Source organism: Apteryx rowi, unplaced genomic scaffold (genome assembly GCF_003343035.1).
Source record: "Apteryx rowi isolate R43461 unplaced genomic scaffold, aptRow1 scaffold_570, whole genome shotgun sequence".
Taxonomy (NCBI): domain Eukaryota; kingdom Metazoa; phylum Chordata; class Aves; order Apterygiformes; family Apterygidae; genus Apteryx; species Apteryx rowi.
In genome coordinates, this window is record NW_020450839.1 from 408,271 (window position 1) to 435,107 (window position 26,837).

The window sequence follows — 26,837 nt, forward strand, 5'->3', positions numbered from 1 at the left end:
AAGAAAAAAAAAAAAGAAAAAAGGCAAAACAAAAAAAGCCATCACTTTTCCATTCTTTATAAGTTTTAGTTCTGAGTTACTTTTTTTCTTATCAATTATAAAAGGTATGGAGACTGTGATTTTTTTTTTTTAAATTATTGATGTTCTATACATAGTTTGCTACATGTTGCTGTATTTTGTTCATGGACTACAAATGATGGAAGCTCTTGGAGCAATAGCTGCTGAGCCTGGGGAAGTGCCTGACTGTGGGGTTGTTGGGGTTTTTTTGTTCTTTTTATTTTTTATTTTTTTTCTCCACGCACACGTGCGTGTGCACACACATGCACGTGCGCATGCACATGTCCCCCACACGCCACAAGCGTGTGTGCGCACACACTAGGCTCAATTCGCAGAAAGAAAACTCCCTTTTGTTGAGTAGAGTGTATGACATCAAGTGAGCGACTTCTCTATGCAGCAAATATCAAAAGCACACTGCATAATTGTGGCATTTAAACTTCAGACTTTGGCTGGATTGAAAAATCTTAGTCTTGTGCCACCCTTTGGTTCTTTTGCTGCTAGTAGCAAGCAAGCCTTGTTTATCACATCTTGTGCCAGTATGTTGTATAAATTTGTAAGAATGCTTTGGTCCTGTCCAGTTTTTGCAATCTTCTAGAAAGGAGCAGAGCTGGTGGGTCACGGACTTTGGGACATAGGTAGCATTCTTACTTGAAAAGATTGTGGAGAGCTCTTGGAGGGAGCGGCAATTTTCTCTCTCCTGTTTATGCATTCCCCAGAGGCGTATGCTGCTGTGTTTCTCTTTAGAGGAGTATGGATTCTCTTTGGAGAACTTGCACACATACTTGCTCCAGGGTGCATGTGATAATCAAGTTACAGTAGTCATGGCTGGAGCATGTGGCTGCTATGGAATCCAGAAAACCCTAGTGTGGATGCACTTTTGTTTAGCAGGGGAGTAGAGGCAGTGACAGCAGGGTTTGCTGGTGCAGATAGAAGGAAGTTAGTGGAAGTAGTTCTGGATTCTAGATGCCAAATGAAACTCCACTGAGCAGAAGGATGTGAAGCCTTTGCACGTTAGAGGTTTTTTCCAGGAGCCAAGGCAAGTGAACAAATGTGCCAAAGATCTGTTGCCTGCCTGGAAGACTGCAGGGCAAGGCAAGGAGTGAGTAGGAAACGGGGAGATCTGACCCACCTCTGGGCATGTGTGGTTTAGCCATCACTAATGCTTCTGTTTCAATTCCAAGAAGTAGCATTGGGTCCAAGTTCTCTGGATCAACCAGATTGCCCCCTTAAAGGCTATTAGGCTGCCAGTAGATAAAGACTAAATGAGCTGCACTGTTGAAGGGGGCTGTTGATATTTTGTCTCTTTTGTAGACAGAGCACTACACCAGTGTTTTGCACAACATGTAAATCTTAACTGTCAGAGATGCTTAAGATGCTTTGATCTAGAACACTAAAATCTGGAGTCGGATTATTTTGAGTAATTCTGTTTATAGGTCCCTCTTGTTTTCCAGAATAGCTGAGGGAAGCCTCTGTATGTCTCAGAGCACTACAGGAGAAAGCAAGCTCTGCTAGGTGTGATTGGAGAGCTAAAGTTGGAACAGTAGCCATGGGACCAACAGTTGAAGAGCCAGAGTCTGGCTGAGTGATGATGCTGAGGGGAACACAGCATCTCTTTAGTATAGCCATGCTCTGGACTGCATTTAATATCTGGGAGGAATGAGAGGGTTTCCCTCATGTCAGACAGCTTTGCATCAATTTTACTGCTTTTTTGTCTTTATGCCAAAATGATCCATTTTGTAGAAAGTGTCCTATAAAAAGGAATTTATAATCATCTTAGTGTATCCTAAATGCTGTTCATCTGAAGCAGATGGCAGCACCAGTTTCTTCTGCTTTCCTGATCCTATTGTAAATGGTTCACACAACAACTGTTGCCAGCAATGAACCTGGCACTGAGAAATACAGGCTCTTGGAATTAACTTCCCAGAAGCTGGGTTTTTTTTTTCCAAGGTGAATGATGGTGGTACTTCCCACTTGAATCAGAAACTTTTGTTTTTGTATCTTCCCCTTCTTTGTTAAGAGCTGCTGCACTGGCACAGGAGGAGGGATCTTGGCTCCCCTGTCTTTTGCAGAGTAGATCTGTGTTGTTGTGGGGAACTGTGGGAGGCTGCGGGCACAAGGATTTAGGTATGTGCTGTACCTTGCTGACCAACTGCTTGATGTAGCTGTTGGCCTGATAACTGACTTGGCATGATGATTACTGCGAAGGGAAGGGGAGCACATTATGTGATGGCTGACCCATGAGTTCATGAAACCTCATTCTGATTTAGGGGAGGAATGGGCCAGACTTGTAAACATGATCTGGAGGTGTCTGTGGACTGTAATATATGTGAGAAGATACCAGTGTTAGCTTGTGCTTTCCCTAGCAAGCAATAGCTTGTTTGCCTCCAGCCTGGCCAGTAAAGCATTTCTGCAGAACTGGTTCACTTCTCTGTTGTCTGTTGGCTGGCCCTCTGGCAAATGTCTGCCCTAGCAGAAGGGCCAAACCTTAAACCAAATTTGCCTGTATCATCTTTTCTGCAAGTGAGGCCAATCAGAATTTTCCACAGGTTGCAACAAGAGATTGACCTTTAGAAAGATGATGGGCTAGGGTTCTTGTAAAGAATCTGGAATCTGAGTCTGAGGAAATGGTCTCTTGGCTAACCTCTGCTCCTTGTGCATTTTTTTATTTTTGTTCTGCTGAAGAAACCAACATACTCTGAACCAGTTTGAAACTTGAAATCAGTGAGGAGAGGACCATCCCATTTCTTTGTACCATTCTGTGTGGATTGGCTACCTGGTGAGCAACAGCCCCTTCCCACTTCAGCGTGTCAGATAGCTCCAGCCCCTTCTGCCTGTCTCCCCTTCTCCTGGAGTTGGATTCTTTGGTCTCTTGTTGTTGCTTCCTAGCAATGTTGGCCTTGCTTTCAACTATGGTTTTCTTCATGTGTTTTATTGGTTAAAAAAAAAAAAAAAGTACTTCCAGAGTGTACTGACCATTGTATTGTACTGTACAGAGCCCGGGTTGTTAGAGTCCAGCAGAGATAAAGTGTGTTATGCAGCACCCAGTTTTTAAGAGTATGGTTTGTGCCAATGCCCCTTCTTTAGTAGTGCCAGAGACTCTTTACAAGTGCCAATGTGGTGGAAATTATTTGGTTATACTTGTATATTATAGGATTCTGATTTAAGACAATTTAAACATTAACCTATTTAAAAAGATACTATATAAAATGCTGTTTTTAAACCTTGTCATTTGCAATGCATGTATTGTTGTGTGTGTTGGGGTGGGGGGAGGGAAGAGGGTAGGGGAAAGGAGTTTCTGAATAAGATGCCCAGTGTCAGGGTCTATTCAGGCTCCAAACTGTCTCATTCCAGTCCAGGAATGTGATTGTTTCTTGGAATGATCCAACTCTGACTGCTGGGCACCAACCCTTATTACAGAAGTATCTGATGGAAATCGATTTTCATATCTTTCTCCTGAAATAAATTCTCTGTTTGAAATTGGAATAAATTTTGTTCCTAAAAACCGTGGTGGCAATGCATGCATTTCTTTGCTCTTGTTCCTCCTCTCCCTTTCTTTCTGGTTGTCCGAACAACTTCTGTACCTCATGAGACCTGCATCTGTGTGAAGGACATTCTGCCTGCCTAGCTAGTAATGTTGTCCCTGCTCAGGAAATCAGGGCTCTGGGGCATAGAAACAAAATGTGTCTCAGTAAATATAATGCATAATATACATTAACTATATGTAATGTATTGTGCAAACAATATTTCTTAACTCAGGTTTGAAGAGTGACTGACCAGGGTTTAAGATGGAGGGATGGAATGGTGACACCTTGACTTAAACCTTGCAGGGGATTTTGGAGTGGAATTGTTATGTGAAGTTGTCAGTTTTCATTGCTGCCTTTTGTTGTACTGTTGGCCCATTCCCAGAACAGTTCTTGTAAAGTATATGTTGTCCATAGAAGAAACCTTGTTGAGACCTCAGTTCCAGTCCTGCTTCCAGCCTGGTTTGCTGAAAACATGGGCAAAAGCATAAAGCAATACTTAGATATCTCCCTTTAGGAGTCCAGAGATGATTGTGAAAGCTTTCATGAAGGGAATTGCTGGCATGGAGTTCCTGGAGTTTAGTGCTCCTCACCCAGAAAGATTTCAGATTAAATCAGTTGGGAATGGGTGGAGATGTGCGACTTTCCTTGTGCAAGATTGCCTGTTTTTCAGGAAGATGCAACCAAGTATGTTCTGCTCCCTTCTGTGTAGTTTAATGCACAGGTGGAGCTTGCAGATGCTGGACAAACAGATGCTGTGCTTCACCTTGAACTGGGAAGATCACTCCTGTCTGGTCAGCCCTGATACTGGCAGGTATTTGTGTCATAGATGTTTTCTAATTAAGGATGAATGTATGATGCTTTTCTCCAGTATCTCTGTGTTCTCATGCACTGGAAAGCATGAAATAGTAGCTGAATGAAATGCTTTTTATCCCTGCTCCATGTGGGTCACGTGCTGTGCCATTCTTTGCAAAGAAACTATAATATGCTCCATGTAAATTAAAACGTGGTGGCAGATTAATGTCTTGCTCCTTAAAGAGTCTGAAAGTCTCGAAAACTAGTAGCCAACCTTCCCAACTGACTGCAAGAGGGCCCTGTGTTTTAGCCCTTTCCAGCCTTATGGTAGGCGTGCAGACTGTCTGGACTTGTCTTCAGTTTAGTTAGTAAGTCACTTCCATCCTGGCTGTAAGATGTCACCACCAACACCAGAACAGCTCCTTGGGTTTGTATATCTAACCAATTCCCATCCTTTTTTTATATTAAAAAAAAACATGCAGAGAAAGAAGATGCTTAAGGTGAGAGAATGCATGGTTTGCCTTGTCCTTGGACAATCATCATTGCCACAGTAGAGAAAGCTCTTTTCTTTGAGCATTACATCTGCTCTCTTGGGAAGCTAGTGAAGCATCTGTCCAATATGAGAAGAATAAGATGTCATATGAGCTTTATAAAGCAGAAATATGATGCCTCTCTTCTTTCACTTCAGCTTTCTCTCCCATGTCTAGCCTGACGCCAGGTTGCCAGCCTCTAAATTTTTTTTTTTTCCTCCACCTGTTCAGCACACTGTCTTCAGAATGCTGCTAGGTCCTACTTCTGCTTTCATTGCTCACTTTTCTGCCAGCTGGCAGTCACTGTGGTGAGCTTCAGATAGCTCAAGGATAGTTTGTAAAGGCCATGAGTCCCTCCATTCCAGAAGCCTGTTTATTCTGGGGTGAAGACATTTGAATAAGTATCATAATAACTTGAGAAAATATTTATTTATTTATTTATTTAATGTCTTTATAGTGTATGTGTCTGAGCGAACAAAGCAGTAAGAAGCAATGGGAAAAGCTCAGGATGGAAATGAAGGTTTCTAAAAACCACTTTGGACAAAATCTTTCTTTTTCTCTGGTTTGTAAAACTAGCTGAAAAGAAAGTGTACATGTGGTCTCCTGTGCGTGATATCTCAGTTGCTTCCCAGGGAAGATTAGCGCCATTAGCAATTTCTAGAAATGAGCTTTTGCCTGTGAATTCCTCTCAAACATGCCAGTTCAGTAAGCTGTACTGGAGCTGTTTGTCTTCTGTGATGCAGTCCAATCCAGAATTCAAGCCCCCAAAACAATTCTCGTGGCATCTGTTTCAACTTGGGTGGCAAACTTGTGTATTTTAAATATTTTTTGTGACTCCCGTACTGGAGACTATATGACAAGACTGGCACCTGGGCTGTGTGAAAGCTTCTGGGTAATCTAGCTCCCCAGGCAAAAGAGGATGTGGCTCTGTGGGACTGCTGATGCTGGTATTGCCTAGGGCAGCTCTGCATGCCCAGCCAGGTGCTGTTATCTTTTGTCACTGGCCACTCTTGCCCATGCACTGTTCCCGGAATTGCACCTCCCTTCACCTAAGGTGTGTGTCTGTAGCTCTTGAACATGAAAAAAGTCTTGGTATGAAGCATCTAAAAGGTCGGTCCCTCTTGCTATGCTAGTTCACATACTCGCTCCCAGTGGTTCAGACCTTTGATCTCTACTATTGCAAACAGAGCTGCCAGCTTCAATGAGACTCTTTGAAAAGTAGAGGAGTTGTAGGATGAGCACATTAATGGGAACACACTGTTCTTCTGGAAAACTTTTGGCAGTCTGGTTAGAAAAGAAGACTCAGCTCAACTTCTGCTTTGCAGCATTTGATTCAGAGCAGATTCTAGGTTGTAAAGAAACCTAGAGGAAACAGGTGCCCGGCCCAGCTTAGCCACTAGTTTACTACCAAACTGCAACCTTATGCTTTGTTGGAAAGGAATTTTAGAGGCAAGTTCTTGGATCAATTCAGGAGTTGCTTAGAGAGATACCCCTGGGGAACATGTGCTGTTGCTAACCCAGAGAGGGCAGTGTGTGCATATAAAACCCATAATATAAATGTGTTCTTGTACAATAACAATGTTACTCACACCAAAAATCACTGATAACTTTGTTCAATTATACCTTATCTCTGTCACGTGAATGCCCTGGGGAGGCTATAAGAAATTTTTAATTACTTAGTTTGGAAAGTACTTGGTATCTTAAATTCTTTGGTCCAGTGTTTTGTAACTTGTGCTGCTGCAGATATTAAATGGGCTCTAACAAGTCGCCCTTATGCAAAGGGAAAGGTGAACACTCCCTCAAAGTATTTCTTGAAAAATGAATCCCCTTAGGAATGCTTTAACACAAAACTTGAAGCTGACTTCTGCTTCTCAAAAACTTTGAAGACTTTATTTCTATAGTCTGGAAGCTTCTGTTGTAAGCTGGAAACTAAAGCATGCAGAGAAGCTTAGAAAGGCTTAAGAACAGGAGCTGGTAGGTAAAATTAAAATTTAAAATTGATCAAAAACTTTTTTTGGCACCTATTAGAGTCACAGTGTAACTACATTAACCAATGTTTAATCTGGAAGTTGGGACTCAAGCAGACAAATGTGCTTATTGGTATCTTTGTTAGCCTTGTCCACTAGTCTTTGACTTCTGGGATTTCAGTTGTCTGTTCTAATCTTAAGAGTTATGTTGCGTTCTTGTGCTTTAAACATGTTTTTCGATTTTTTTTTTTCCTTCCCTCCTTTCTATGCAGTTAGAAGAATGCAACTCAAATTCGAAACCTCTGTGTGCTACAAGACTAGGTAGGTCTCTTTAAGAATAGAGAGGTTTTATCCCCTCTTTCTCTAAAGGTTGCTTTAATTTCTTCAGCTGTGACTGCTTTTTCTGTCACTAGCCCATTCTCATTGCTTGGGTGGGAATCGCGCTCCAGACCTCCACTGGGCAGATTCCTGTTATGTTTATCTCATCTGTGGAGACTCAAGTTTCATTCTTTGTCTCGGTAGCTGGGTCTCTCCTCCCCTAGCTGTAAGCCCTGGAGTGTACAGCAACAATTAAGGCCAAAGTAAACAGGGCATCAAGGAGAGTAAGTGAAGTTTGTTCTGCAGATGCAGGCTCAAATTTTCCCCTGAGTGTCTTGGTCTGGCACTGTCATGACAGAAGGGCGCTCACCAGGGTGCCAGTGCCTCACAGCTCTGAGGTCTCGAAATTTATGCGTTCCTTGCAGCAAAGGGAGGAGAGGAACCAGTCCTGTTTACAGCACAGGAAATGAGTATAGGCAGAAGATTATTATAAAGCTCCTCCTTCCCCTCCCTGGCCTGCATTAGTTTTGGATACGCCATGAAATTTTGGCTATGCCTCACTTTGGGTCCCAGTCAAAACCAGTATGTTTGGAAATCCGGGGGGGAAAAAGCAGGTGAATGGAGTTAGTGTTTTCAGACTTATTCTAAGGCAAACCTCAAAGCTGTAGGTCTTGGAACACACTTTGTCTGTGTAAAATGTAATATACTCAGCATTTCACTGTCCAGCACATTCCTGCCCTCACCCTCCTGTACCAGCAGCGGTTCCTCTGTTGTGATGGATGGCTGACTTGGGTTGTACAGGCAGATTCCTTCTTGGCTGTTGCTTCAGTGTGGCTGCATTGTGCATGTGTGTGGAGTGTCTGGGGAAGGGTCCTTTGGAAAAGGCTTTCCTATGGCTGCTTTTCCTACAATCTTGTAGAGAATTGAAGAGTTGTACTGTCAGCTCTTACTATTATGGAGAGTCTGTGCTATCTGAAGCTTTCCCTTAAAAAGTGTGGGGGGGATTTGTTTCTTCTTTTCAAAGTTTGGGAGAGAACAAGGTTCTCTGGATCCTCTTGTACTGGTGAATCTCCAACCTGTCTCTGTTTCACTTCCATCACACAAATGCAGAAGCTGGCTGAGCAGTGTTGATTAAGTCTGGAATGCAAGCATTGTACGTGCTGCTGGTGGTCCCGGGGGTGCTATGCCAGCGCTCTTTCAGATCAACTGAACGTGCGGATGCCCTGGCAAGTTAACAGGAGCTCTAATTCAGTCAGACTAACATAGATCTGGGTATGCCAGTGAGTAGGAGGTTAACCCTGAACACCTGTAATGAGGGAGGGGATGACTGCAGGGCTGGATCTGTTGCTTGGTCTGCCTTGGACTTCCTGAGCAAGCGACAGCTGAGGAGCTTCACCCCTGCTCACTCTGGCAAGGTTGAAAAGATTAAGCGCTGATGCTGTGCGATGTGCAGCATGGTCTCTGAGCTGCCCAGTTTTCACGGGTGAGTAGCCTCCTTCATAGGAGCAGAACTTGAAGTGTGTGGGGGAAGCGAAAGCGCTGGCTTGTGACAATGCAGAAGAGCCTCCTGGAGTGGGTGGCTCTGTTTTGAAGAGCTTGAATTTGTAGATGTCTGAGATTCCATTTCCCTCCCCTCTTCAGGGCAGAGGTTGTGGTATGAGAGGTGTCAGATGAGGAAGTGAGAAGCCGTTTTGTTTTTTTCTAGTCATTCTCTGCAAGCTGGGGGTGTGGGGTTCGTTGTGAAGCTCTGTTGTCTGTGGACCCTTTGCCTAGGCCAAGGGAGAACGTGCGTTTCTCGGGATGGAGGTTTTCCCCTGCATGGCTCATGGATGAGAGCTTGTGCAGGATGCAAGGAGTGCAGCTTGGCAGTCTTAGCTAGCTTTGTAACTTGGACTTGATTGACAAAGGTGTCCCAAGGGGCAGGATTCTGTCTAGGGACATATGGGAATGTGTTTCTGGAGGAACTGCTGTTTAAGCCAACTTGAAAACATAGCAGATTATTTTATTTTTCCTAATGAAATCCTAAGCAACTGATAAAGATGTTGTTCTCCTTCTCTTTTTAGGTCACTTGCTAGATCTCCAGATTAATTTCCATCAGATGCAATATTTTCAAGCTTTTTTCTAGGAGAGGCGTGTCTTTAATTTTTTTTTTCCTCTTAAACCACAATGTTGGAAGAAAATGTTCCCTGAATGCCAGGCCTTGGGGGATTATGTGGTGGTTCTCTCTGCTGTCAGCTTCACTAAAAAGACCTGAATGACTCGCTGTGTCCTCGTGCACACTTGTGTGCATGTGACAAAGGGCTCATCTGGATTCCTCTGAGCGGGCTTCTGACTAGCATCTGCCTGAGTCCCGCCAGCAGCAGACACGAAGGGCAGAGGACTGGAGGGGTGGAGCAGCAAGGGAAGGAGCCTGCCGTAACCCTGCCCGACTCCGAAGAGCTCTGCTGCTGCAAGTGCCTTTCCCTCTGGCGTCTACCGCTGCCACCATGGCTCAGTGCTTCTGCTGCTGCCGCCTGTGCCTGTGTTTCCTCTCGGAGGAGGAGAAAGCTGCCATACTGATCGACAGAAGAATCAACAAAATACTGAGGGAGGAGAAGAGACGAGACCAGCAAGAGCTGAAATTGCTGCTTCTCGGTGAGTCACACTGGGGGAAAGGTGCAGTTTGTCTGTTGGGCTCAGCAGAGGAGGGATGAGGGAGGAAAAAGAGGGGTCGTGGGGTAGGACATGTGATGGGGGAGGGAGCCCCCCAAAGTCCCAACTTGAAGGGTCTTGTCTTTGCTTTTCTTGGTCTTTTGTCACCAGGAGCTTCCCCTCTGAATGTGTCTTCCTGAAGCTGCCAACTCTCTAGATGTGACACGTTGCAATCCCACCCTGTCGTTCCTCTGTGTCCCACAGGAAAGAACTACTTGTCCATCTCTCCTTGTCCCACAGGAGACCTCTCCACCTTCGCTGCTGATATCCTTCTGTGCCACACAGGACTGTTCTCCTTCTCTTATATTGCCTGCCTTGCACACTTATACTCAGAGCAGCTGTCCCCGGAGCAACTGTGCTTGACACTTGCTTTTAGATCTCAAGACTGGGCTGGCTTCATAAATACTGCCACGTACAACCCCAGTCTGCATACCACATGCCCAGAAAGATCTTTAGCACAGCTGGCCTCCCACTTAGTAGTGTTCCCAAGGGCCGTCACAGGCTGGATCCAACCCCCAGTTACCAGCTGTAGCTTTTGTTGTGGTTGCAATTGGCTGAAACAGAGAAGCATCTCTTCTGGTCTTGCTCTGTCAACCAATTCTTGCCAACCTGGAGTAACAGTAGTATCAGTTTGTGTACTTTGTCATAGAAGATGCGTGACTTGGATGCATGTCTGCAGGGAACTAGACGGGCAACTTTTAATGCTTTCTCATTGCATAATTATTAATCACTGATTCAAGAGCACAGCTCTGGGAGCTGGGGTTCCCCATTTTTAAACAAGACTCTGGAAGGTTTTTTTGGTTTTGGGCATTTTTTGTTTTTCTGAGTCTATACAAAATTCCAGTTTGTGGCCAGAAAATCACAAGCGTGTAGAGAAGTGGATATGCAAGGCTACAGTTTCCTGCGCACTTCTAGTTAGCCCTTCAGCCAAAAGAAATCATCCCATGCCCAGGCAGTTTATTCCTCCTCTTGCCAGCCCAAGTGTTTGTGAGGCTCTGTGGCCCAGACTGGGGAACTGATCTGGGTTAATTTTAGCCATGTTAAATTGAACCTTGTTTGTTTGTTTTTGCCAGGTTAGTTTTAACTCGGATCTGTTCACCACGCAGTGCAGGGCAGTATGGATGTGGTGACAGGGATCCAAGAAAAGGGGATGGGTTCAATTCTTTCTGCAGGGATGCTGGTTTGCCAGCCCAGAGCGCACTCAGCTGTGGCCTAAGAGAAAGTCTTCATGCATACTGACAGGGGAAATGGCACTCACTCACTGGAGTGACTTCCTTACTCTGAAGACCGGATAACCAGGCCAAAATCTTCAGCCTTAGGCTTTGGCATCCATTGCTCTGTATGTTACCCCACAGCCTGTCTCTCAAGGTGCTGCCTGTTCTCACCAGCTCTCAGCAAAGCTTTTGGGAGCTCTAGTAGGCTCTGGAAAAGACCACTGGCTTCAGCCCCCAAATCAGAAGTACTGTTGTCCCTCCTGCTCTCTTGGAGGTTCTCCAGCTCTTCAACGGTGCAGGTACCTTGTCAGAGCATGAAACTGCCAGGCCAAGGCAGCAGATTAAAAGTAGAGGCATGAATCCTGCAACCACGCAAAGAAATGCCCATAGGAGAGTTAAAAGCCAGTGCTGGGGAATATCGCAGTCTTTCTCCAATGGTTGTACTCGTGTCATTGACCAACTCCTCCTGCTCCACTTTGGCTGGGCAGAGTGGAAAGGGGATGACAGGACTAGGATGGACCATCTGTTCAGGTTCAGTCTGGGACTGAGCAACTGGAGTGCCAGGTCACTCCTGCACAGAGGCTGGGTTTCACATGCATTAGCTCTTGCCTGGCAGTTTTGAGGGAGTACCTCACTCACAGGTTTTCTTTCTTATCTTCTGTGTTGTTGACAGGCACTGGGGAGAGTGGGAAGAGCACCTTCATCAAGCAGATGCGAATAATCCATGGGGCAGGCTATTCGGAAGAGGATCGCAAACACTTTGCCAAGCTGGTGTTTCAGAACATTTTCACCTCCATGCAAGCCATGATCCTTGCCATGGAGATGCTGAGGATCCCTTATGCCAATCCAGAGAATGTGGTAGGTGGGAGAAGGAATTTTCCACAGTGCAGGAGCAAAGGCTCCTCGGTCATAGCCCAGATGGAGTGGAGAAGCATGTGCTCTTAGAGCTGCAAAGGGAGTTGTGCTGATGATGATCCCTTGGGCTGCTCACTGAGATCTCAGTCTCCCTTTCCCTGTCTGTTGAAAAGGAGTAGCTGCCCTCCCCTGTGCTACAGGAAGAGAAAGATAAATACTCTACATAATGGAGAATTCACTGTTATAGCTACTATACTGACGCTATGGAGCTGACGAATGCAAAGCTAATATGCTAGATGATGTCCCCGAGTCCCACTTCCTGCTCCTAGTTCCCCCTTACTGTAACCGAAGTGTCGCTGGAGAGTGCATTTGGTGTCAGGGCTAGAACAGGGCTCCGTGTTCTCCATGATGTTTCCAGGAAGGTGGCTGCTCTCTTTGCTCTCACTCTAATCCTTCCCGTTTCCCCCGCTCTTAGCAAAATGCCTCATTAGTCCTGGGCACCGATGCTTGCAGAGTGGTGACTCTCAGCAAGCCCTATGCAAACGCCATCGAGAGCCTATGGAGCGATGCTGGCATCAGGACGTGTTACGAGAGACGGCGGGAATATCACTTACTGGACTCAGCTTATTAGTGAGTTATGGAGCGGGGTCGGGAAGCACATGTGCCTGACTACATGTGAGGAGTGCAGCTGGCTGGCCAGCGTCAGGAATGGTTCTGCTGCGCCTGGCTGCTCTGGGATGTTCTTCTCCCAGCTTCATCTTTGTGCAACCTTGAGCAACTCAATTCCACTCCTGCGTTTTGCCCTGTTTGTCCTCAGCATCTTTAGAGTGAGAATTGATTCTACTACATACACATACAGCACCTAGCACAGGAGAATCTTTGTCACGGGGCCTTTGGCCACTACTGTAATATGCAGCGGTGAAACATCTGTGATTTTTGTGGGTTGCCAATGATCGAACACCTACGTCTTTCACTCTTGTTTCCAGTATAACCAGACACAGAAATCTCTTGAATCTTTGGGTGTGATTTCTTTTCTGAAACACCAAAATCAGCGTCTTTTCTGTGGGGTTTGTGTTTCAGTAATGCAGCGGTTGGGTGTTATCGCAAGCTACTGATGCTTCTGAGAAGAAAAGGAAAAAGTTATGGTTAAAGCAAGAGGACAGGAGCAGGACTCCCAGTTCTGTTTCCTTTATTGCTACCAATGCACTTTATCCTTTTATGGACTGGCAGAGATCTGAGATAAATTTTTGTATTGCAGTAGTGCCTTACAGCCTAGTCAAAGACCAAGACCTTGCTGTGCTAGGTGCTGTACAAATGCTGTGTTAATTGTCATCTTGGTTACAGTGAGGACCAGTGTTCTGGCTGTCCACACTGTTTGTGGCTTGAACCAGGACCAGAGCCCTGGCTCTTGAGCCAGTGGGTGTAGTCTGGCTTGTGATCAAGGTTTTGGGGGATATTGCCTTTTTGAGCAGCCTGGTTGCATCCACACGGCACAGCAATAGGTCTAGATCTTTCTGCACTCCTGTGGTACCCATGGTCAGAAAACACACTGGATTTTGGCTTTGGTGATTTCCCCCGCCCCCCCTTTGAAATTCTTAAGAAATACTGAGATGATGGTGTTGTAGCCCTGTTGGATGCAGTATATAAACTGTGACATCAAGGGGCATGAGCGTGTGTCTGCCTTTGGAGGTGGTGTAAAGATGCAGATGAAGGGGACAATTTAAGGCATGAAACCTGTTGGACAGCTCTCCAACACTACCCACAGGCGGAGAAAGTCAGTTTGGTGCTACCTGCCTCCATGCTGTCTATGCTGGGAATGCACTCGCCTCTCTGCCAGACCAGGCTTTCCCCTTAGAGGGGCCTAGTTGCCATACCCCAGAGGGGAATCTGGAGGTGAGCTGGCACGTGCGCTGTGAACGGTGAGGGGAACGTGGCCTGAGAATCAGCCAAAGACACTGCAGACATGTGGCACAGCTCCGGGGTCAAAGGGACTGACTCCTCCTTTGTTCCATGGCTCCCTGCAGTTTTCTATCTAATCTGGAGCGGATAGCTGAGGACTCTTACATTCCCACCGCTCAGGATGTGCTGCGGAGCCGAATGCCTACAACTGGCATCAATGAATACTGCTTCTCGGTGCAGAATGTGACCTTAAGGTGAAGCTACTGTAAAGCAGTCGGCCCTATGAGCATGGCAAGTGCATGGGATTCCCCTTCTCCCAAGCAACCCTCCTGCACTCCCCCTCCCTCTTTATTGCACCTCCTGCCCTTGGGCTCTCTCTCCTCTCTCCAGTGGGAAATAAGGCAGAGCTGCCATAGGAACCTCTGCTTTTGCTTGGGCTAGGCAGGGGCTGCAGTTACAGGGAAGCAGAGCCCAGCCGTTGTGCATCTCTGTGCCTTCTCTTCTTTGCGAAGTTGTTTGCAGCTTGAATTTCAAGCAGTTAATTCCAGCTGGCTCTGTGCTCTGTCTGGCCACTGCCCTCTACCCAGGAGGTTGCTGCTTGCTGCTGGGGATCTGTCCTATGTTTTTAGTCTGTCTTCAAGATACTTTTCAGGGAAAGGGCAGATCTATGATTGCTGCAGGCTGGGAGTGGGAGCCCAGATCCCCAGCTGGGGTTACATGGCTCAGCAGGTCCCTCTCAGCAGAGCCACAGTAACTGGCCACCCACCAGTGCTCAGCCTGCAGGAGGTTTATGTAAAAAAGGTTCACTTCCACTCCTTAACGAGGTTTCTGCTTGCTTGCTCTTAGCAGGCTGAGAGTGCATGTGGGATGTGTCACAGCTCACCTGATGCCCAGTAACCTGTTGAGGTGTAGCAAGGTGGTCCCGGGGGCTCCGAGGCAATGACCCCCGTCAAAGGCCGCGGTTCTAGGTGCTGCCTGCCTGAGGGCGACAGATGCCTGTCCCCAGCCTCCAACTGACCTGTTGTTCTGGCAGGATTGTGGATGTGGGTGGGCAGAAGTCGGAGCGGAAGAAATGGATCCACTGTTTTGAGAACGTGATTGCTCTCATCTATCTGGCTTCCCTCAGCGAATATGACCAGTGCCTGGAAGAGAACAGCAAGGAGGTGAGGAGCTGGCAGGGTGAGCTGGGAGGAGCTGGCGTGGGAGCTTGTACCTCTGATCTCTGCTGCACGCGCGGGGTGGTGCTCCAGGAAGGTGTTGGTGAGGAGTGCGGGGGGGCCTATGCCTGCTGCCACCGCTCTGCTGCAGGTCTTGTAGTTTATCAGAGCGCTCTGGGAGTCTGGTGGGACGAGCATCTGCCCGAGGGGGACAGCGGTCTCTGGTTGTGTCCCTGCTGCCACAGAATCGGATGAAGGAGAGCCTGGCTCTGTTCAGAACTATCCTGGAGCTGCCCTGGTTCCAGCACACATCAGTGATCCTCTTTCTGAACAAAACGGACCTCCTGGAGGACAAGATCACCGCCTCAGACCTGGACGAGTACTTTCCCTCCTTCCATGGTAATGCCGCCCTCTGGGTGCTGTGAGGCTTGCAGACTGGGACCCACAGGCTCTGCAAGCCCACAGGCCCGCAGCTGGCTGCCCTTAGCCTTGGGCACGGGGAGCTGCACGCCAGCTCCCCTCACTTCAGTCCCATGGGATGGGGGTTGCTTCTTGTACCTCAGGGCCCAAGCAGGATGCAGAAGCAGCCAAGCAGTTTATCCTGGACATGTATGTGGATACCTACATGCAATGCTCAGCTCTTGTCAGCAGCACCAGGTCAGGACTCCTTCAAACCATCCCCACATCCAGATGTCTTTACCGCCACTACACCTGCGCTACTGACACGCACAACATGCGCAAAGTCTTTGGAGATGTCAGAGATGTGATACTGGTTGCCTACTGGGAAGAAGTCAATCTTCTGTGACAGACGTAGCCTGAGCTGTCAAACTTCAAGCTGGCTGTCAGGATGGCCAGCTGTGGCTGGTGTCCAGTGTAATGCTCTGAGCACCCCTTTTGCTGTGTGTGGATGGGAGCTGTCGGGGCCTTCTGTGGGTGGTGTGTGAGGGGAAACTGTCCCTGTGGCTATCAGCAGAGTGTTTTCCAGATGGTGCCTTCCAGGGAGTCCCTCCTGGAGCTGCCTCTGCTAGCATTCCTTCTCTGCAGGTAGACTAATCCTTCCTGCTTTTCTGCCAGGTAGGCAAGCAATCCAGACCTTGGCAATAAAGGGGGTTTGGTGCCAAAATAGCTCATGCTCCTTCCTCAGACAGTGATTTCTTCCTCCCCTTCTTGCTGAGCCATGGGAATTTGGTACTTGAGACCTGGATGGAGGTAGCATGAAGCTGTTGAAGTCCCTCTCCCAGGCCTCTGAGGCCGCTCCTGGGAGGAGAGGGGAGCCAGTCCTCCTTGGGAGAAAGGAGAGCGGGTCCTGCTCGGCACTGCAGGAGAAGCAGCTGCATCTTGCAGAGCACATTCAACATCTCAGTCTCTCCAGCTCTGCTCCAGGAACATGTGTGACTGAAGCAGCCACATCTGTGTGCCACCAATGCGAGCTACTGCTTCTCTGTATCTGACGATCTCTGAATTAGCTGGAGGCAGCACAAAGCTTGGCATAGCCCAGTGACAAAGCATGTCTCATGGAGCACTTGGGGACCGAAGGGGGTGGGGGCACAGCTGTGTCTCGGCTTTGCTGTGTAATGACAAGAAAGGCTAATTTTGCCTCTGTGCAATGTGGATGGGGATGCAGAAACATGTCACAAGTGCTTCAGTGTCCCCTCCACAGTGCAGTTCTCTCCTGCCTACTCGTGCTGCAGCATGTGGGAGGAAGATGGTCTCCTGCTAGGAGATAGCCAATTATGATCTTTCTCAGTTTTGCCTGAGCCCTTCACACTGGGGAGGGGAACAAGGAAGCTGTCCCTGCCCTGCAAACCAGATTTCTTGCCTGTTTTAGGTGGGACAGAAAATGGAAGGCACTGATTTGGGTTGAATCTTCCGACTTGGGCTTCAGCAGTTTGAGTAGTGACTTTCTTCTGAGTTGTTCAGGGCTGGGGCCAGAGACTGAGAGAAATCAGATTCATGGAAGGAAAAAGACTCTTAAACACAGATGCAGTTTATTGTTTTCATGTATTTTTGCAACACTGGAGCTACAGCAAGAGGGGAGAAAAGAGGAAGCAAGTCTCAGAGGTAGGGGACAGCAGCAGTAGTGAAACAGAAGCTGGAAGTGTCCTCCTTGGAGCTGGAGGCAGCCCTCTAACCTCAGGGCTTGAGCAAAGGAGACCCAGGCATCTGGGGCTCATCTAATCCCATCTAACTGTGCCACCTTCCCCCAAGGGCAGCTTCCTTTCCAGAGCTGTGCCACAAGCAGCTTGACAAGGGGGGGGGGTGGCCACCAGAGCAGCAACGTGTGGGAGTGTGCACTGGGGCAATGGGCACCCTGCAGCTGATGTAGGGAGCAAACACAAGGTGGAAACCCTGCACCGAGCCCACTGCTGCCACACCTTGGCTTTGCCAGAGAGAAGTCCTTGCTGTTTCCATGAGGATCAGTGAAAGACATTTCCCTGGGAGAAAGTGTGGGGGGGGAAGCAGGTGAGAGTGGGGCCCAGAAACGTGAGTTTTCCAGGATGACAGCCATGGAGAGAGTAGATTCATGCGGACTTCATGACACTGTCGATCCATGGGAGGTAGGCAGCAATGTATGTGTAGAAACCAGGCCAATTGCCATACCCATAGGAGAAGATACCGTAGGCTTTGTTATTGCAGATGAGTGGGCTCCCGATATCACCCTGCAAAACAGATGGACAGCAGGGGAAGAGATCAGTGTTGATTATGGGGCATCCCCAGGAGGGGGTGCATGCACTGAGAACAGCGAGGCTGCGCATGCCAGGACAGAGCTTCTGCAGGAGGAGCTTGGACTTGCCGTGGATGGGGGTAGCTCTGGGTCCAAAAGAGACCATAGGTAATCCTGTCTGGGGCCCAGTATGGGACCCAGCACAGCTACAGCTGGGGGAGTGCTGAAGCTTAAAGCTCATTTCTACCCTTCTGCTGGCTGCACAGCACTATGAAATGCATCCGGACCTGCTGTGAGGTTTAGGGCAAACCCCTCGGCAGCCAAACTGTTTCCCCTTGTGCTGTCGCAGACTCCTGCTCTGCTGTGGGAAGACAGCAGGATGCCCTTGTCTCTTCCATGGGCACAGAGCTTGGCACGAGCGTGATGTCTGCTGTCTGCAGGAGCACTGCTGGCCCTGCAAGGGGCTGATCCTTGGAGATGGAGGCCCAGGGCACCACTTCATCTCCTAGGCCAGGACAGCAAGACAGAGATGCTGGCAAGGAAGCATGGGCTGATTGGGGGGGGGGGGGCAGTGAGGGAACAGTAACAAGCGGTTTTGGACAGCATGTTTTCAGCAAAACTTCTTAGCCCAAATCAGATTCATGCCCAGGACCTGCCTGCAACCTCCCCCACAGTCATCTACTCCTTGTGTCAGACACTGACCTTTTCAAGAGCTCCAGGGTATCCGCTGCGGGCACAGATCAAGTTGTTAGCAAGTCCGGGGTATAAGTTTAGACAGTCCCTTGGTTTGAGGATGGTGACGCTGGCTTCATGGAGCATGGCAGCAGGCATCCCATGGCCCCAGCCGGCTATGCTGCATACAGTCCCTCCAAGGGCTTTTTGTTTTTGGAAGGAAATGGTCTTAACATAGTTATTGCTGGTGGCATTGCCTTTCAGCTGGGCAAGGGGACAGAAAATACAGAAAAAGAGTGTTAGGTCTTTGAATGTTCTGTGATGAAGACTGTCCCCTCCCGCTCCAGTGTTACAGCTCAGCCCTGCATGCCAGTGAGTCTGGGCAGATGGGACTGTGCAGGTGCTCCAGGCGAGCAGTTACCTTCAGCAAGAGGATGTCGTTTCCCTTCTGAGGAACTGTGAAGTCTGGGTGACGGTAATACTTTTGGACTTCAAATGTTTGCCAGCTTTCCTCTTTCTTCTGGATGTTGTGGGCTCCAAGGATGACAGTCAGAGGTTTGTGGCTGGTAAAAATCAAACCCAATGTCTGTCATCCGTTTTTTCCTGTCTGCCCTGGTGACAATGAGGCACATCTCTCTGGGGCATAGCCTGGAGATACAGACTGGGCTTTAAGCAAGAGTGGTGGGAGCAAGGAGCTCTGCCAGGGAATCTACCCAGCCAAGAGGCAGAGTGAAATACCAGGTTACTCTGCCTCTAGCACTTGAGCCTGCAGTTAGGAGCCAGCTGAGCTGATTTGGTCCAGTGCTGCTGCTGTGTAAGGACATTTATTAACGCATGCAGACTTCATAGGCCTGGGGAAATCCATGGCATCAGGCAGGGATTTCTAAATCAGGACCCTGCTCTGGACCAGTGTACTGGTATCTTTTCTAGCTTGTGCATCGTCCGCAGAAGAAACTGCCTTGGCAAAGCTGGAAGGGTTCTGGGTGTGGGTGGGAGTCCCTCTCAATCGGGCAGGCGGGACTTTGGGCACGAGCCCCTGGTTCTGCTCATGGGTCTTCTGCTGACTCTCCTTTCCGTCCCCCAGACAGGGGAGCTGGCTCTGAGCCTGGGCTATGGGCATGGAGGCAGCTGTCAGCCCCAAGATGTCTAGGAACTGTACCCAGAGTTCACTCATATCTAGTAAAGCCACCTCACCCGTCCATGCCTCAGTTTTCCCAACCAAAGGGATGGAAGAGAGCTGGACAAGCAGTTCCCTCAAAACAGAAGATTATTAGTTCTGACAACAATCTTGCAGGCCTTTGGTGGCAGAAAGGGCAAAGCCTGGTGCCAGTAGCCTCTGCTATGCCAGCAGGTCCGTAACAGCAGCTGGTAAGACTTCTGACTGTGGATGACCAGGAGGAGTCAGATGGGTCATGAAGAAAACCTGGTAAGCAGCTGAACTTTCCCTGAGCGTGACCTGGAGAATGGCATGGGGACAGGTGGCTCGAGGGAGAGCTGTGGACAGACCCCTGCCGTTTGGTGCCAGCCCCCGCAGCCTTGCCCTGTCCCAGCAGTGCTAGAGAAAGGGCTTGGTTGCAGTCTGAGAAGGAAGTGACTCAAACTGTTAGACCTCTGTCTGAGCGATGTTATCTGGATCATGGCAATGCAACGATCTCATTGTGCCAGGTGCTGTACAAAAGTAGCACAAACTTACTTGAAACACTGAGCTGCTGTCATCACCCAATTTGGGGCCACTAGGAAGCCTCCGCAGAAGTGGTTGTTCTTTCCCTGCAGATAGGCCATGTAGGGTCTGGAGTGGGCCTTGGCTTCAGCTCCTCCCTCAATCCTATTCCAGAAATAATCTGCAACACACCGGACTGAGGATGAGTGGAGCAGGGGGCGCAGGACGCCCTGGCCGGGACTCTTCCTTCCCCAGCCCTTGCCCCGCCTTATGACTGGTCCTACTTACTGGCAATGGCCGGAGGGTACGTCACCAGCAGCAGGGAGAGCAGGAGTTTCTGCAGATGCTTCATCGTAGCGTTCTTGGCTTCAGTGGATCCCTTGGAGGCTGGGCTGCAACTGGGGTCTCTTGTTGCTCCCAAGAAGGTTTTATAGCCTGAAACTAGACTCCAGGAAACCACAGAGGCTGGGCTCATCTGATTAATCTATCTGCAAACTGCATACCTCAGCAATCTGAGAGGGGAATTCAGTCAGCCTTAGCCTTGGGCATCAACCCACCTTCATCTTGGGTCTGACCTGTGGTATCTGACATCCTTCTAAACCTGGAGCCAGTTTAACCCATAGCCTTTTAGCTGGAAGCTGTAGGGAGTATATTCACCCCCGTGCTTTGCCCTCCAGTGTCCTTCTCTTGCAGCTTGTATTTGTTGTTGCGCACTTGTGAATGCTCTTGATGTTTATCATGAGCCTTGCAAAACCATGGTTTTTTTTACTCAATGTACAAGTTCCAAAGACTGTGCAATGGCAGCTGAGGACCCTCCTGCTCTTTCTCTGTAGGTATGGTCCTGGATCGTAGAGCAGTCCTTGCACAATGGACGCAAATGTAATTGTAACACGACATTGATCATGGCTTTGTGAGGGCAAGAAGTTCTAGGGCAGCTTCATGCGCATGGCTCTCTGCTGGACCACAGCAGCATGACTGCACTGTGGTCACCTGAGGGTTTGTGTTCTGCACCACGCAGCAACTTGGAACTTGGTTTTGTACAGCAAAAGACATCATTTTTAAGTGCTTCTTTCCAGCTGTAATTGTTGCCTGTTATACAGGGGAGTTCACGGTCCCTTTTACCAGCAGGTGTGAGAGGGGACAGGACACTTCCCTGGCCCTGGGGTAGGACTCGCTTTCCCTGTGGTTTGTTGTGGGTGGATGGAGATGAGCGATGCGGGTTTGGGATTCTGCCCCTTCGCTGCCCAGAGGTAGACAGGGGCTGTGTCTCCCTGAAGCTGGCCATGCTACTCTTGGGAAGGGGTCATTGCCAAGCCCGTGACAACCAGGGCCACCTCCACCCTGGCAGGCAGTGATTTTTAAAAGCCAAACAAGTGCCAAGTGCCTTTCTGCAGCGCCTGGCAAGGCTCAGTCTCCCCTGGGCTTGCAAGCAGCTGCACATCCCGCTCTGCTGGCCCATGGCAGGAGAAGGCTGGGTGTCCCCATGCCTCCCCACCAGCACCAGCCCTTCCCGTGCCCCAGCTCCAGTCAGCGTGGAGCGTGGGCCCGTCTGGGCCCTCGCCCCACCAGCGGTTCCTTCCTTCAGCTGGTGACGAAGTGGGGCTGACATGTCTCACCCTATCCGGCTGCCAGTAAATTTGCCTGTCCTCCTGTCCCCAGTGCCACATGGAAAAACCCATTTTTAAGCTAAAAGCTGGCATTCTCGTGTGAAGACTGCAGCAGCTGGAGCTTCAAGGAAAACCCTGACGTGACAAAGATTTGTACTAGGCAGATAAGCAGTTGCAGTCTTTTCATTTGCAGATTTCCTAGCCGATAGCAGCTGTTAGCAGAAGCCCAAACCATGGACTCCTTTCAGTTTCCCCAGGGTGTCATGGGCGCTGAAGGCGAAAGTGACGTAGTTTCCCTTCATCCCAGGAAATGACAGGGAGAACATGAGAGCCGATGTCCTGGGTCAGACCACAGGCCTATCTAGGCCATCTCCTCTCTCTGACAGAGGCAACTACTGGAAGCCCAGGGAAGATCATGAGAACAGGGCGATCATCCTGTTCCCTTGAATTGGACGTGGTTTCTGTATTTCTGAAATTCTCCACTGGCTTTCCCCTCCACAAACCAGTCCCATCTCCCCTTGAACTTGCACAAACTTCCAGCATCCTGTACCAGCAAGTTCTACAGCTTAATTCACTATGGAGGCACTGTCCCTGCCCTTGTGTCCTTCTCTGGGAAAGCACCTGGCCCTCTCTGCTCTGGATATGAGAGACACCATCAGAAACTAGCAGGGGTGAAAGTGGAGAGCAGGGCTCAGAGCGGCGCTGGTCTGCGGTTAGGCCAGTCGCTTTACAGCCAGTGCAGCTGTGAAGGAGAGGCTGGTGCAAGGTGTTGGGGTTGCAGCCCGGGGGCATTTCGGGAGAGGGGCTAGAGCATCCTCTGCGGGGAGCACCAGCTTTCCGCTGCCTGCAACGGGAGGGTTGCAAGCTCTTTTTGTTGTGTGCTGCTGCTAGAACAGTCTCTTCTCATGCTGTGCCACCAGGTCTGGGCTTGTCTTCCCAAGAGGGAGAGAAACAAGCAGAGGAAGGGCAGCTGTAGCTGTCCCTCTCCAAGTCTGCCAGCTACCCAGTGGCTGAGGAGCTGCTGCTGCTGCCAGCAGGCTGACCCCATGCCTTCACTAGCTAAACCCTCCCTCCCTGCTCCCCAGGGATGAGGTACGAGAAAGGAGGAGATGGACGCTCTGCAAAATGCAGCTCCAAGTTTACTGTGGGTGTTACATGTGTGGCAAGGTTCAAGCAGGGACAAGGGGCATCTGCAAAGGAAACGGGGTCCTGGTAGCTCAGCCTCTTTCTAGGGCCATCTGGGACAACCCCTGCCTCCACCAAGGTGATTTAGCCTGGCTCAGGACTATCTTCATGAAACGGGCAGGGACCTGGACATGCAGCAGCCCCAGAATGGCGAGTCCCCGTCCTGGGTAAAGAAAGGGATCCTTGTGCCCACCCACTCAGTCACGCTGGCTCCCAGGGAGAGGGGAGGGAGTCAAGCCTTCAGCAGAGGCAGGAGGGAAACCAGTGCAGGGCTCCAAGGCCGCACTGATGCTGGAGCAAGTCCTGCTGCTGCCACTACTTCATGGTTTTTCTGATCCAGGGCAGGTAGTTGCCAATGCGGGTGTAGACCCCAGGAGGCTTTTTGTACCCAAAGGAAACGATGCCTTCGGCCACGTTATTGCACACCAGAGGCCCACCAGAATCTCCCTGCGGAGAGATGTGAGAGGGGTTTTAGAGACCTCTTCCAGGTGGGAACAGGTTCGCCCTGGTCCTTCGCTTCCCAGGCCCTGCCAGCAGGGCCGTCTCTGCTCCGGCTCTGCAGCTCTGCTCCTGCCCCACACGCCTGCCCTCGTGGAGGAGCTGTGTGGGAAGGCAGGACGGGGCTCTGCCCCGGCACCACAAGCGGACCATGCTCTTGGGGCACCCAGGGAGCTAGTCCACGTGGGGGCTGGGAATCGAGGGCCTGTCACCCCTCTTGGGAACCAGCTACCAGGGATCCCGCCCGCCCTGGGGCCAAGCCCAGCCCCCTGGCCCTGCTTCAGCTTGTACCTGGCTGGAGTCGTTGCGCTCGTGAAAGCTGCCAGCACAGACCATGCCGTTGTTGAGCTGTGGGTACAAGAGGATGCATTTCCTGCGGCTGAAGATGGAGATTTTGGTCTCAAAGAGCTTGTCGGTCTGCTGGTCCTCCTCAATCCGGCCCCATCCTGCCACGCTGCACCTGGTGCCCGTTTGGAGGTCACTGCTGGTCTTGGGCAGCGCAATGGTCTTGACATACTTGTTGAGAGTGGCCTTCGCTGTCAGCTGGGAGAGAGCAAGGTGTTTGGAGAAGGCCGTGAGCAGAACGGCAGGCAGACGCTTCACGCGCAGAGGCAGGCGAGGTCTAGCAGGGCTGCAAGCTCTGGTGAGCTGCCGTGGGCATGGCACCCAGCACCTGTGGCTCCCTCCCAGCTCCCTCCCAGTCCGCAGAAGGAGCTGATGGTCTGCAGAAGGAGCTAAAAGCATGAAGGTGCCCTGCCCAGCCGCTGTCAGCCCTGCGGTCCCACTCCACCCAGGCTCTCTGCCTGCCGCAAGACTGCCTTGCCTTGAGGAGCATGATGTCGTTGGACACCGTTTTGGTGTCGTATTCAGGGTGCGGGTGGTATCTGAGAACTCCCCGGATCTGCTGGGTTGTCTCTGGTTCGTTGATGTTGTGAGCACCCAGGATGACCGTGATGTTCCTGGCCGTGGCAGCAGAGGGGAGAGAGGGACAAAAGGGTTTGGGTCTCACCTGCTTCCCTCTCCAGTCGTGGGCAGGTGGAGAGAGCTGCTCGGTGGAGGAGAAAGAGGAACCTGCTCCAAAATGCTGATGGACCTCAGTGGCAGGGGAGAGCAAGGGGATAAAACCCCTGTGTGAATTACTTACCCCAGGCAGTGTGCGGCTGTCATCACCCAGGAAGGGGCCACCAAGAAGCCCCCACAGGCAAACCTACCAAACTTCAGGTACGCCATGTAAGGGTGGGAGTGGGGCTGAGCCTCATGGCCCCCCACGATCTGACCCCGCAGAGCACCTGCAAGACACCCCACCGCAGGATGAGCCGGCAGCTGCCGAGGGCATAGCCCAGGCCAGCAGCCTCGTCTCGCCAGCCCGCAGCACCCCGGCTTACTGGTATTGGCCCAAGGGCAGGAGAGCAGGAGCAGCAGGGCCAGCAGCAGCTGAGGCTGGCGCATCTCTTCCCCCGGCTGAACGCTCCTTCCAAGCTGTGTGGAAGGCTGAGTCTCCCAGTGCCCGTGAGCTATTATTATACCCTGTGACCCGCTGTACCCAACAGTCCGGAAACCATGTGCGATGGCCTGATTGCGCTAATCAGAGCAGTGCAGCATCCCCATGGGTCTATCTGCATCTCCTCTGCCCCGGCCCCTCACATGCCCCACGTGCTCTGAGGCTGCGATCGCTGGGAACCGAGCAGGGCAGAGGGAGCCCAGCGTGCTCCTGCCCCAGGGCCACGGTGCTGCCAACCAATGGAGGCACGCTGGAGTGTTTTCAGGGTGAGATTTGGCATTTCTCCCCAGTCTGGCTGCAGGACAAATCACAGCTGGCTGCTTCAAAGTGTGGTAACCTGGAGCCCTGGCAATCGGGGCATCTTGCACTGTATCTTCCTTGACGCACTCCGCTTCCTCCTGGGGTAGTCAGGTCAATTCACAGTTTGTCCGCAAGTGCAACGACTGTGAATGCTCTTTCTCCTCCACGATTTTCCCTCTGCAGCTGGTCTGGCCGCCATCGCATCTGTCCAAACAGGGCCGGGGGAAGCCTTCATCTACCTTGCTCTGGATTCTCTGCTCTCTCCTTTCCCTGACCAGAAATCACCCAGTAGTCAGGCTGCAACTGTAGTCTTTACTTTGACTCAAGCAAGGTGTGACTTGGTTAAGTGCTAAACCGGGCACAAATTCTCGGCTGTCAGGGAGGCAGTGTTAAGGGTGGCTGGGGCTGGCTTGCTGTGCTCTGTGTCCCCCTGGGCTGCTGTCGCATGATGCTCTGCTTGGAGGCAAACCGCAGCCTGCATCTCTTTACAGATGTGCCTCTGCTTTCCTGGCCAGGGGGCTACCACCCCTCAGAGGCCAGCATGAGTGCTAGACCCCAGCCCTGCACAGCAGCCCGAGTTTACTGGTTTCGCCTTCTGCAATCTCAGACCTTTGTGCTAAAACCAGGTGGAGCAAAGGCAGAGCCCAGCTAACCCTGATTCATCTATTGGTGGCCCCCAGGGAACATCCCCACAGCCCAAACCAGCGGCCCCATGCCCGCCTCCACCCTTGCCATGTTTGATGCTCAGTGTTAAGCAGGATCTGCCCTTGCCAGTCAGCAGACCGGCCACCTGCCCAGCCACCCTCATCCCTTCCTGGCCTTGTGGGCCTGAGCACTGGCCATTGCTGGGCCTGGGGCTCAGGACACCAGGTTCTTCCTATTCCTGACTCCGACGCTGCCTTGGCTGGTGACAGTGAAGCCCTTTCCTCTGCTGCAAAGGCAAGCATTTTCCTACTGAAATGGCATGCAGAGCTGTGGGGGCAGGGGGAGGGGGGGAATGCCCCCTTTTGACCCTTTCAGTGCTTGCATTTTCCATCTGGTAGACCTGGCCAGGAATCTCCCAGCAGCTCTGACTGGGGTCATTGCAGGCTCTCTACGGGAAGCTAGTTTAAGTGAGCTAATTTGGGCTTGTAACTGCAGCTGGTAGTTGGTGAAAAAAAACAAAGATGAAGGTAATAGAACAAGCGGCACCCTGAGGCTTTAATGCTGTTCCCCCTCAGTTGGAGGCCTAATCCTTGGTCCTGCTGTGGGACATCTTCCTACTGCAGGAGCCTGTCTGTGCCCTGTGGGAGGCACTGGGAGGGCTGGGGGCCGAGCTGCTTCTTGGCCGGCACAGCCTGGGGAGGGTGTTCGAGGGAGAGCCGCAGTCTGAGAACAGAAAACCCCTGAAATGGTTCCTGGAAGTAAAATCAGAGTATGTGGGTAGGTATAAGCAACCCAACAGATAAGGCATCCCCCTCGCACTGCCCGGAGCAGGCTCCGGCAGGCCGGGGAGCTGCTCGGGGCAGGGCGCTGGGAGCAGGGGCGTCCTGCATGCCGCTCCCTGGGCATCAGGAAGGTGTTTGATTACCACCTCGCTTAAAAGCATACAGATAAAGGGCTCCTCCCTCGAGCCTGTGCCCAGCGGTGACCCCGTGCAAGGCTTTGCTTTCTCCCTGCTTGCAGTGGTGCTGAACAGAGAGCTCGGAACTGGGGCCACTGGAGTTTGTTCATTGCTCTGTAATGGCCAAGTGCTCAGCAGCACT

At 50.5% G+C, this 26,837-nt stretch overlaps 3 protein-coding genes across 6 annotated transcripts; 1 reads left to right on the forward strand and 2 right to left on the reverse strand.

The window, feature by feature from the left end:
• The first annotated feature begins 8,611 nt into the window (after positions 1–8,611).
• GNA15 (G protein subunit alpha 15) lies at positions 8,612–16,891 on the forward strand. 3 transcript variants are annotated; one of them, XM_026082261.1, is made up of 8 exons: positions 8,612–8,671; positions 9,252–9,822; positions 11,767–11,951; positions 12,424–12,578; positions 13,973–14,101; positions 14,881–15,010; positions 15,250–15,403; positions 15,568–16,891. In XM_026082261.1, exons 2-8 carry the CDS (start codon positions 9,675–9,677, stop codon positions 15,807–15,809), a joined length of 1,143 nt encoding a protein of 380 aa, XP_025938046.1. In that variant the 5' UTR covers positions 8,612–8,671; positions 9,252–9,674; the 3' UTR covers positions 15,810–16,891. The 3 variants fall into 3 exon arrangements, with proteins under 3 accessions (XP_025938046.1, XP_025938045.1, XP_025938047.1); XM_026082262.1 differs by lacking the exon at positions 8,612–8,671 and adding an exon at positions 9,991–11,392 and having other exon boundaries at positions 9,733–9,822; XM_026082260.1 differs by lacking the exon at positions 8,612–8,671 and having other exon boundaries at positions 8,924–9,822.
• Positions 16,892–16,975: 84 nt separating this feature from the next.
• LOC112973873 (trypsin-2-like) lies at positions 16,976–22,625 on the reverse strand. 2 transcript variants are annotated; one of them, XM_026082264.1, is made up of 5 exons: positions 20,290–22,625; positions 20,035–20,182; positions 18,763–18,904; positions 18,372–18,605; positions 16,976–17,664 (listed from the first exon to the last, which is right to left on the reverse strand). In XM_026082264.1, the coding sequence occupies exons 1-5, from the start codon at positions 20,474–20,476 to the stop codon at positions 17,527–17,529; spliced, it is 849 nt and encodes a 282-aa protein (XP_025938049.1). In that variant the 5' UTR covers positions 20,477–22,625; the 3' UTR covers positions 16,976–17,526. The 2 variants fall into 2 exon arrangements, with proteins under 2 accessions (XP_025938049.1, XP_025938048.1); XM_026082263.1 differs by having other exon boundaries at positions 20,035–20,197.
• A 109-nt stretch (positions 22,626–22,734) lies between these two features.
• LOC112973874 (cathepsin G-like) lies at positions 22,735–24,791 on the reverse strand. Its single transcript, XM_026082266.1, has 5 exons — positions 24,677–24,791; positions 24,436–24,580; positions 24,115–24,250; positions 23,583–23,834; positions 22,735–23,240 (listed from the first exon to the last, which is right to left on the reverse strand). Exons 1-5 carry the CDS (start codon positions 24,738–24,740, stop codon positions 23,109–23,111), a joined length of 729 nt encoding a protein of 242 aa, XP_025938051.1. The 5' UTR covers positions 24,741–24,791; the 3' UTR covers positions 22,735–23,108.
• Between the last annotated feature and the right edge of the window lie 2,046 nt (positions 24,792–26,837).

Bases quoted from the DNA above. Each gene is read 5' to 3' on its own strand.
- GNA15 (XM_026082261.1), top strand. From the start codon at position 9,675: ATGGCTCAGTGCTTCTGCTGCTGCCGCCTGTGCCTGTGTTTCCTCTCG. The intron at 9,823-11,766 runs GTGAGTCACACT...TGTTGTTGACAG, and splicing joins GCTGAAATTGCTGCTTCTCG to GCACTGGGGAGAGTGGGAAG. The intron at 15,404-15,567 runs GTAATGCCGCCC...CTTGTACCTCAG, and splicing joins GTACTTTCCCTCCTTCCATG to GGCCCAAGCAGGATGCAGAA.
- LOC112973873 (XM_026082263.1), bottom strand. From the start codon at position 20,476: ATGAGCCCAGCCTCTGTGGTTTCCTGGAGTCTAGTTTCAGGCTATAAA. The intron at 18,905-20,034 runs GTAAGTTTGTGC...GATTTTTACCAG, and splicing joins ACAGCAGCTCAGTGTTTCAA to CCACAAACCTCTGACTGTCA. The intron at 17,665-18,371 runs GTCAGTGTCTGA...TCTGTTTTGCAG, and splicing joins ACCCTGGAGCTCTTGAAAAG to GGTGATATCGGGAGCCCACT.
- LOC112973874 (XM_026082266.1), bottom strand. From the start codon at position 24,740: ATGCGCCAGCCTCAGCTGCTGCTGGCCCTGCTGCTCCTGCTCTCCTGC. The intron at 24,581-24,676 runs GTAAGCCGGGGT...GGTGTCTTGCAG, and splicing joins CTGCCCTTGGGCCAATACCA to GTGCTCTGCGGGGTCAGATC. The intron at 23,241-23,582 runs GTACAAGCTGAA...ATCTCTCCGCAG, and splicing joins AGCGCAACGACTCCAGCCAG to GGAGATTCTGGTGGGCCTCT.